Raw genomic sequence first — 10,646 nt, 5'->3', positions numbered from 1 at the left:
CCGTGTTGATGATCAGCTGGGCGGTGGAGCCTTCCTTCAGTTCCACTGTGACTAGCATCAGCGACCCACTGTGCACTGTTTTAGCTGCAAACCTGTGTATACTGTCTTGGCCACAAGGGACAACCCCCAGGTTAGCAACGTTTACCACCTTCTGGCGGATGACCGAGGGCGGGGAATTCTGCGGGGCGACTGTACCACCAGGTCATCTTTTAGTTAACGAACACATGAACTTGTCAAATGCACAATATCGTTTGCGAGCACTGTGCCCCTTTAAAAATTAGGGTGAGACCAAATGGTCAACATTTACTTTTGCTGACTGTACTTTCTCCACGGGTAGATGTGTTTGTGCTTCTGGCAGCCCCCGGTCCTTTCGATATTCCCTGCCAATAGAATCATTCAAATACATCAGTTCTTCCTTGGTTTTCTTCTTACGGCTTTCCCCTGCATCTGAGCGCATTGAGGACACCGTGGCGCGGGTGAGAAGTACTTTTTTAGCCCTCAAAGTGACACTTGTCTTCTTCAACGGTTCAAAGAAGTCTTTGTAGCAGAGTTGCCCAATTCAAGAATTGAAAAAACATTTTTTTAAGATTTCTTGACCGTTGCTTCCATGAGCATTGATTGTGGATCTAAGGAAAGGGAAATCCTGGACGACTTCAGTCTTTTCTTTAGTTATCGAGATGTTGTCTTTTGCTCCAACGGTGAGGATTTTCACATCGTTGACCTGGGCATCCTACTGAAGGCTGTATTCATTGATCCTCATCGGTAAGCGATGGAAGCCTTCTTGGCTTTGAGCAAGCAGGGTTGTGTCATCTGCATCCTGCAGGGTGTTAGGGAGCCTTCCTGCAATCCTGGTTACCATGTTCTTCTTCATTTACAACTTCTTGAATTATTTGCTCAGCATACACGTTGAATAATTAGGGTGAAAGGATGCAACACTTAGGCACCCCTTTCCTGATTTTAAACCCTGCAGTATCTTCTTGGTGTCGTGGTTAAGTGCTGGGCTGCTGACTGCAAGGTCAGCAATTCGAAACCACCCGCTCACCCTTGGAAGAAAGACGAAGCTTTGTGCCCTTGTGAAGAGTTACAATCCCAGAACCTCACGGAGGCTCTTTGCTCCATCCTTTCGCGTTGCTGTTAGTCCGTGTCGACTGATGGCAAGGGAGGTTGCTTGCATTTGCAGTGTCTTTTTGGTCTATTAGAGCGATTGCCTCCTGTTTCGGTGTATGTTGCAACGTTACCCATAGCGTGTATGGTCCGTACAGCTGAATGACTTGCCATAGTTCATAAAACATGTAAAAACATCTTTCCGATATTTCCTGCTTTTAGCTGAGATCCATCTGACATCAATAATGATACCCCTCCTTCTACATCCTCTTGTGAATCCAACTTGAGTGTCGGGTAGCTCCCTGTCAGTGTACTGCTGCAACCATTTTCAAGTTACCTTCAGCAAAATTGTCCTGGCATGTAACATGAATGATACTGTTCAATAACTTCCACCTAGTGTTGAGTCTCCTTTCTTTGAACTGAGAACAGATCTGAATCTCTTCCAGTTAACTGGCCAGGTAGCTCTCTTCCAAATTTCTTAGCATAAACCAGTGAGTGCTTCCAGTGTTGCGCCAGTTTCTTGAAACGTTTCCATCAGTCGGTACCCTGCCAATTCCTGTAGCCGTGTTTTTCACTAATGCCTTTATCGCAGCATGGACTGCTTCCATTAGTTCCATAGGCTCTAGATCATCTATGGCTACCTCTTGACATGGTTGAATGTTGACTGGTTCTTTTTGGTACAGTGGCTTGTGTATTCCTCCCATCTTCTGTTCATGCTTCCTGCCTCCTCAAGATTTTGCCCAGAGAACTCTTCAATATTGTAATTCCACGTTTGAATTTTTCTTTATTTCTTTCAGCTTGAGATATGCGGAGCATTTTTTTCTTCCCTTCTGGTTTTCCAGCTCCTGTTCATCACACCCTTAAAAATCATTAGTGATCTTTCATTTTTTTGGTAACTTAATAATCAATATGTACATTGTTTCCCTCTGTGTATTATCTATATGTCTTTTGACCTTTAGCATTAGGCTTTTATAGTTTAAGACTGATTTGCAATAGCTTCTTGTATATTAGGGAATCTAGTATTGCAAATTTTGCTTTTTTGTTTATCTTTATCTTTCTTGTATATCCAATCATAGTTTAAAAATTATATGTGATGAAATTATTATGCGTCTAGGTTTCAGTTTCAACTTACAAAGGCATTCTTTCTTCCAAATTGCTAAGTAAGCTATTTTCCTGTATCTTCTATGGTTTAAAATTTAACAATGTTTTTATTTCTGCATGAGGAGTGAGGTATTTATTTTCAAATGACTCACAATCATTGCAACACTGATTATAGTATCATCTATTTGAATTTTTATTTAGATGCCACTGACTTTACACATTTATTTAAGGGAACTAACATCTTAAATTCTTTCCCTCAAAACACAAGTTATCCCTCTCCATATAGGCCTTTTACATATTTTGCTAGTAACCAAAGGAATGACGATGTATTTGTGTTTGCTGAATCATTGAGGACTTTTTAAAAAGATATGGTGCTGTCGATAATGTGATGATCTATTCAAATCTTGATGGTGCAAACAGAAACTGCTACAACCTTCTAGAAAGCCAGCCTCACAATTGTTCTTGTGCTCGAGCCTTGTTGCAGCCACTGTGTGTGTCTCCCTTGCCGCGGGTCTTCCTCTACCAAGGGTGCTGTCCTTCTCCAGGGACTGATCTCTCCTGATGTGTCCAAAGTCCCCAAGATGAAGCCTTGCCATCCTTGTCTCTAAGGAGCATCTGACTGTACTGCTTCCGAGACAGAATTGTTTGTTCATTTGGCCGTCTGTGGTACTTTCAATATTCCTCACCAGCACCATCATTCAAATGCATCAGTTCTCCTTGGTCTTTCATAAAAGAACAATAAAAGTATTTCAATTATGTAAATACATGTAGGATCCCTGGTGGTGTGGTGGGCCATGTATGGGGCTGCTAACCACAGGTCAGTGGTTTAAACCCACCAAGTGCTCTGAGGGAAAAGATTGGGCAATCCACTCCTGGGACGATGTAATCTCAGAAACCAAAATGTGTAGTTTCACTGTCTCGTTTCACTGGGTCACTATGGGTCAGAATCGACCTGTTGGTAGTAGGTGGGGAAATACATGTAGTCAATATTTTCAAATATATCGTTAAGGTTGCCATAAAGACACATAAATATTAATAGAAATTATCTTCTTATTGTGAGATTAAGACTGATAGTTATATGTTTCACATTTTAAAAATAACCACATTATAAAATCTGAGGGAAGACGAAAACAATGGTAATAGTGGATAACAGCAGCCTAAAAAATTAGATTGGAAACTTAAGGAAGAGGGAATTTGTGCTTATTGGGAACGGAGGGTGAGAATGGTCATACAACTCAAAAACATAACCAACATCACTGGACTGTACATGTAGACATTACTGGGTTGGTATGTATTCTTCTGTGCATGTCTCAAAAACAGCAAAATTAAAAATTACCTATATACAGGAGGACTTCAGAAAGTTTGTGGAAAAGAGAAATGAAAAGATTATCGAATATGTCTACAAAGTTCCTGGAGTCCTCTGATGTGTGTGTGTGGACAGGCAGGACTGGGAAAAGATGGAATCAAGCATGTCAGTAAATGACATAGAAAAGAAGATGAGAGGCAAAAAGCTAGCAGAGATCAGTATCAACATACACCTAGAACGGGATCTTGAAAACTAACGGGGGAAGACAGTTGAATGATCAACAGTGTTGAATAGAGGTAACGTCAGATGAATCAAGAATGGCCACTGGATTTTCCAATAGGGAGTTGATAAACTTTGACGTACTGGGGGCTGGACGTCAAATGCAGTGGGTTATCAAGTGACTGGAACGCGAGGAAGTCTGGCTGTAAGAGGAAGGATACCGGGACACTGGGAAGACGATGGGGACATGGGCGCATGAAGCATATCTAGATGTTGAGGGAAAGGGACAGTGGAAAGGAAAATGTTAAAGATGAAGCAAAGAGGAGAACTGTGAGATGAAGGGTAGTCCCCAAAGAAAAGGAAAAGCTGGTGTGCACACCACCTTGAATCAGACAATCGACATCTCTTGCTCAGAAGAAACAGGATGTAAACAGGGACCGATGCTGTTGAATCAGACAATCGGCATCCCTTGCTCAGAAGAAACAGGATGTAAACAGGAACCGATGCTGGACTGGCTGATTGAGTTCTTGGTTTATGAAGGATGAGGAGAAGCCAATGGCTAAGAACAATGATTGAGAAATGTGTGTTTTATCCTGGAAGATTATCCTCAGTGCCCTTTTGTGAACACTACACCACCAGTATGCTGACTCCTTGACCGAGAAGAGGCTTCACGTGTCTTAATGTTCTTTCCCCTTCAGAGTTGTGGAAAGTAAAAACTCAGCCTTCCCCGTGGGAACCACTGTGGTGGCTTCTTCTGGTTGGACAACACACTGCATTTCTGACGGGACAGGCCTGGAAACGCTGCCTGCAGAATGGCCGGACACTTTACCCCTGTCTTTGGCTCTAGGGGCAGTCGGCATGACAGGGTAAGTAACGGATGTACATGTTGTTTGATTGAACAGAGTTTGTCTGCAACTTGACCAAGTTCCAGAGGAAACTGGAGACCGTTCAGGCCCGGGGCTGATTGAAGTCAATGGTGGCATGATGGGGAAAGAAATGGTCATTTGGGATTGAAGAAAAGAGAGGGGCAATCAAGTGAAAGACTCTTGGGCCAAAGAGAAAGCAAAGGGAGAAGTAACATGAGGTTGCTTCTGAGCAGCTGCCAAATGATGATACACCAAATGAGCATGATAACACACCATCCCTTCCTGTCCCTGGGGGTGGGGGTGGGGGTGGGGGCTCACGAGAGAATGAATTCAATCTACTTTGGTCATTCTAAATCCCGTTTCCTCACCTGTCCCCTATTCATAGCTGAGTTTTGTCATCTTGGTGAAATGTGTGGTAAAGACTTCAGATGCATCCCAGTATGGTTGTATAGTAACTCAGTCTGGTACCGAGCTAAAATGCTCTAATTTCTCTTGGCCTTGACTTCAGGAAACACCTGGCCCATTCGTTACTTTGGTATCTTGCGGAAGCAAGGCCATTGCCTTTGGGATTCTGAAATTTTTCTAATCCGAGTCCGTTTAGTTCTTTCCTGTTTCCTGAGTTACGTGAACTTTCCTTCTTTCCTTCCTTCTACCCACCGATGTGTTGTTGTTTTCTAAGACTCCCAAAGATGAAACAGAAATATATACATACCTCTGAGTAGTCGGCCTTGAACAAAATCACTCCCAAACCCTCCAGGTTCATATTCCACTTAATCTTCAAAATGACCGCTGTCAAGAGACATATCTGGGAAATTAGATGGTTCTGACATCAATTCGTAGACACTAAACAGAATCAGCACTTCCCGATTTCCCGTCCCTTTCCTGTGCCCTCCGCTGGCAGGAGCTTTTCTTCCCTTCTTACTATCTTTCTCTTGGAATTGTGAGCCGGGCTCACGTAGAAAGAGAGAATGGGGAAACCTAGAGTAAGCCTCTCCTGACTTAGTTGCAGAGAAAATAACTTGTAAAATGTTGATATCTTGATCCCCAAACATAAGATCATTTATTCATTCCTGTATATTTTTGTATGCAACTATTCCAAGCTCCTGAGGAATATAATTTTATTTGACTAAATCATCTTGGTTCTCAATAATTGAGGAGATTTCTATTTATTAAGACAACCATTTTCTGTGTGTGTGTGTGCTCTTGTTTTTGTTTTGTGTTGTTGTTGTTGTTTTTAATCATTTTATTAGGGGCTCATACAACTCTTAGCACAATCCATACACACATCAATTGTGTAAAGCGCATTTGGACATTCATTGCCCTCATCATTCTCAAAATCATTTTCAATCATGAATAAACTCACCTGGGGTCATATGACACTTCAGCTTTACAGGTAATCCTGAATGAATGGGTCTCTCAGTTACGCTGCTACTGTAGCCTAAATCCTGCAGGTGGGTGGCTTTTGTAAACAGAAATTTATGTTCTCACTGTTGAGGGGGCAAGAAAGGTGCCAGCCCGAGGGGAATGTGTTCTTTCATTGCCAGCTCCGGGGGCAGGTTCTTGCCCCTGCTCAGTCTGTAGGCTAGCATTCCCTGTCCCCCTGGTGGTCGCCACGTGACATGACATCCCCCGTTCCTTCATCTGTTCCTTTCACATTTCAAAGGAGATTCACCCCCGCACACCCTACGCTACTACTGCCTCATGCTTATAGCAAAGAAACCCCTACTTTCAAATGGGGTCATAGCCTGCTGCAATAAGATTTACGATGCATATTTTTAGGGGGCGGGGGTCTCAGTTCAATTCTGAACGCTGACCTGCGGAATCAGAATTGTGAATAAAGACGTTAGTGGAGTCTGAGGCAGATGACCCTTGACCCAGCTAGTAGAAACACCCTGTAAGAGAACAACACTCGGTCGAGGCTCCTTGGGAAAAAGGCTGCTTGCGCCTCTCACTACCTTCCTTTCCTGCCCAGCTCTCACAGCCCCAAGACAGCCAAAGGCCAGGGAAGCTGGAATTATGCCAACATGCAGTCTCCATTATGTACAGAATGAACGTTACATGAATTTGTCTGAAAATGTTAAGTGGCTAACAATCAGCATAGTGTATATGTGTTTCCTTGGAAGGGGATAGGGATGCAAAACTATCACTTAAAAGTGTCTTGCTACCGAATTTCGCTTCTCTCTCAAGTCTTCATTTAGGCTACTGAATTTGATTTCTAGCTCGAGCCTTTATTTTGGCTGGTGCAGTAAAAGAAAACCTATTAAAAACAGGGATTGCTCATGTCATTTCAGGCTTCAAACCCAGGATTTCTCCTTTCTTCTCACTGTGATTAATGTAACTTCCCAACACTAAGACGAGGGTAGTGTCCATAGAGAAGGGAAACCAAGTTCTTGACCTTGAGCTGTGGGGTACTCATATACTGGTCTCCTGCTCTTAGTGCAAGCTTTCCCATCATGACACCACCACCTCTTACCAAGCTGGCAGCCCCTGAGGAGCTGTATTCTCTTCACCTAGCATCCTTGCAGGCCAGTGGCCCTTTTCCTTGCAAGTAACTTCCCATGTTGCCCTGGAAGCGATATAGGGAATTTTCAGAAGTTCTCCCACACCACCATGGAAAAATGCCGCTGCTTTCACTGGCCCCCCCCAGGCCTCGACGCATCGTACCTTTGTGTCCACTGTATTGCTGTGACACCCTGATGACCTATGCTTTCCTTGTGTAGGTCGCCTCTCCCTAGGACCTACCTAAGGAGGAGCTACAAACCCTCCATTCTTAGATCCCCAAAGCTTAAGAGAAACCTGCCTCCTTTCTCCTCTGGAACTTGTCCTGTGGATGAACTGGCTGTAGCTACGTTCCAAACGCCTCTTCATTCCCTCCCTCGTTCCTATCTGCTTTGTTGCTGTCTTGGCTACCGAAGGAAGAGGAGGACCAATAGTGTGTGGTCGTGTTTATTTCCTTTCTGTTCTGCCTTTTTTTTTTTCTTTCTGTTCTGCCTTTTATCTGGACCCCGGGGGTTACTCCCTGGGCTGTTAACACAAGGTCAGTAGTTTAAAACCACCCGCCTCTGCAGGAGAGAGAGGAGGCCTTCTACCCCCAGAAAGATGCACCGTCGTGGGCTGTGACTACCCATGGGGGCCGTTCTCCTGTCTCACAGGGTTGCTAGAAGTCGGAGTGGACTCTGTGGCAGTGACTTTGGTGTGTTTGTTTGTTTGTTTGTTTGTTTGTTTGTTTTGGATGGCATTGGGCTGCTTAGAAAGTTAACTAATCAAAAATCAGTTGCTGTGTAGACGATTCCGACTCACAATAACCCCGTATGTGTTAGAGTAAAACTGAGCTCCTTGGGTTTGTAGTTGCCTTTTTTTTTTTTTTTTTTAAGTAGATAACTAGGCCTTTCCTCTGAGATAGTTGTGGGTTGGCTCAAACCACCAGAAAAGCACGTTGATTGTTTATACCACCTGGGGACTCCCAACAAGGCCCTCACATTTAAATGAACGGTAAGGGAAAGAAACATACCTGTTCACATTTTTTATGATCTCCCCTCAGCCTCACAGCGTACTTTGGCCTGCTTGACATCTGTGGTGTGAAAGGAGGAGAAACCGTGATGGTCAATGCAGCTGCAGGAGCAGTGGGTGCTGTTGTGGGGCAGATAGCTAAGCTCAAGGTCAGTGGTTTCCTCCAGGTGCAAACCTTTACTGAAGGCTCACCATGTGGGAAGAACGCAGCAGCGAGAACAGCAGACCTGCCCTGGTCTAAGAGTTTACAGTCCAGTGGAGCTGGTTGAGAAGCTGGAAATGGAAAATGATCTAGCAAGGATGATCTGCACCTTATTGTTTGCTAACAATGCATGGACCCTGGTGGTCTGGTGGGTTATGCCTTAAGCTGCTAGCCACAAGGTGAGCAGTTCAAAACTACCACCTGCTGCTTGGGGGAAATATGAGGTTTTCCACTTCCATAAAGATGTACAGCCTTGACAGTTCTACTCTGTCCTAGAGGGTCCCGATGGGTCCGAATCTACTCAGGGGCAGTGGGTAATAATGCAAGTATTGAGTCGGGAATGGCTTCTATCTTAGCATAATGGATTTGTGACCTGTAATTTACTGTCTCAGGGGTTTTAGTCAACCTTCTCTTGCTATAGCTTAATGTCCTTCATGATTGCTCACAAACAATAAAGAGTTAAGGGAATCAAGTGACGAGGTTGTCCAACTAGCAGATTGAAGCCGACTGCAAAACAAAGAACTGTAGAAGGAATCTGTTGGATAGGCAGAGCCAAACTGAAGTCATGGTTGGGTTGTAGACTGGCTCAGAGACTCTTCTCACTTGTGGGGCCTTTTGACCCGTATGGTATTCCCATGCATGTGGCTCAGTACCTAAGAGTGTCTTCTTAGGGAACCCAACCATACTAGATTAGGAGCCGGAGATGATCCATGCAGATGGCTTTCATTGGTTTCCCCCCTCCCCATGTAGGGCTGCACAGTGGTTGGAGCAGCAGGGTCTGATGACAAAGTGGCCTACATTAAAAAACTCGGATTCGACGTTGCCTTTAACTACAAGACCATAGCGTCTTTGGAAGAAACTTTGAAAAAAGCCTCTCCTGATGGTTATGATTGCTATTTTGATAATGTAAGTGCAAACTGGACTTCATATCTGGTTTATTACAATGGAATATACTTAGGAAGTTTCCATTTCGAGTTTGGGGAAGTACATATATTTTTTTTTCTAACAGTTTTGTTGAGATATGATTTATATACCGTACATGTCCCCTCATTAGAGTATATAAGAAAATGGTTTTGCATATATTCACAGAGTTGTAGAACCTTACCCACAGTCCATTCCACAACACTGTAATCACTCCAAAAGCACACACTTCCCATGATCAGTAAATCCTCATCGTCTCCTAGCTGGTCTTTAGTGACTGACTTCTTTCACGTAGCATGTTTCCAAGGTTCATCCATGTTGTCGCCTGTATCAGTACATCATTTCATTTTATGGTCTAGGAACATATTTTTTGCATGGATGTATCTCATTTTATTTATTTCATGTATTCTTATACAAGTTGACAGGAGCCATTTGAGTGGCTTACTTTTTTTTTGTTGCTATTATGCAATGCTTCTATGGATTTGTTTGCGAGTTTTTGTGTGGATTTAATGTTTTTACTTTCCTCAGGTAAACACATATGAGTGGAATTGCTGGGCCACATGATAAATCCACATTCAGCATTTTGAAGAACTGCCCACGAGTTTTTGCCAATTTTACATTTGCACAATTTTGCATTTCCACTAGCAATGTGTCTGGTCTCTTAATTTCTCCAAATAGTCATCAACATTTATTACCAGTCTTCTAATTATAGTCACTCTACTGTGTTTGAAGTGATATTTTATTGTGGTTTTAATTTGCATTTCCCTAATAACTAATGTTGAGAATCTTTTCATGCTACCCTGGGTCACTTACATATCTTCTTTGGAGAAGTATCTATTCAACTTCTTTCCCCACTTTACAATTGGTTTATTTGTTAAATTATAAACCCAGGTGGTGCTGTTAGGTAAGGGTTGGACTACTAACTACAAGGTTGTAGGTTCAAATCTACCAGCCATTCAGAGGGAGAGAATTGAGGCGATGCTCCAGTAAAGACATACAGCCTCCAAAACTCTATATAGGATCACTGTAAATCAAAATTAACTCGATGGCAGCAGGTTTTTAAGAGTTCTTTATATAGTTTGACAAACCCTGGCAGTCTAGCTATACCTTGGGCTGCCAAACACAAGGTGAGCAGTTTGAACCCACCAGTCACTCGAGGGAGAAAGGTTTATAGCCTCGGAAATCCTCTGGGGCAGTTCTACTCTGTCTGTGGGCTCTCTGTGAGTCAGCACTCAATTGCAGTGAGTTTTATATATTCTGGATACAAGTGCCTGATCAGATAGAAGATGTACAAATATTTTCTCCTATTCTTTAAGCCGATTTTGTTTTGTTTTGCTCTCTTTGACACATGAATGTTTATTTTATTTATTTTTTATTAAATACTTTTTTGGGAGCTCTTACATATCATCACAATCCA

General features: G+C 43.0%; 1 protein-coding gene across 1 annotated transcript in view; it reads left to right on the top strand.

Annotated features, from left to right (window-relative positions):
* PTGR1 (prostaglandin reductase 1) overlaps positions 1-10,646 on the top strand; it is a 55,369-nt gene that overhangs the window by 5,870 nt on the left and 38,853 nt on the right. Inside the window, exons 5-7 of the mRNA XM_045296538.1 lie at positions 4,429-4,596; positions 8,138-8,255; positions 9,059-9,214. Coding sequence (XP_045152473.1) covers positions 4,429-4,596; positions 8,138-8,255; positions 9,059-9,214 — 442 coding nt within the window. The remainder of the gene's footprint in view (positions 1-4,428; positions 4,597-8,137; positions 8,256-9,058; positions 9,215-10,646) is intronic.

Source organism: Echinops telfairi, unplaced genomic scaffold (assembly GCF_000313985.2).
Source record: "Echinops telfairi isolate 266 unplaced genomic scaffold, ASM31398v2 ScPeMD7_7410;HRSCAF=8448, whole genome shotgun sequence".
NCBI lineage: Eukaryota > Metazoa > Chordata > Mammalia > Afrosoricida > Tenrecidae > Echinops > Echinops telfairi.
The sequence above is the reverse complement of the archived record's forward strand: the minus strand, read 5'-3'. Positions and strand labels throughout refer to the sequence as shown.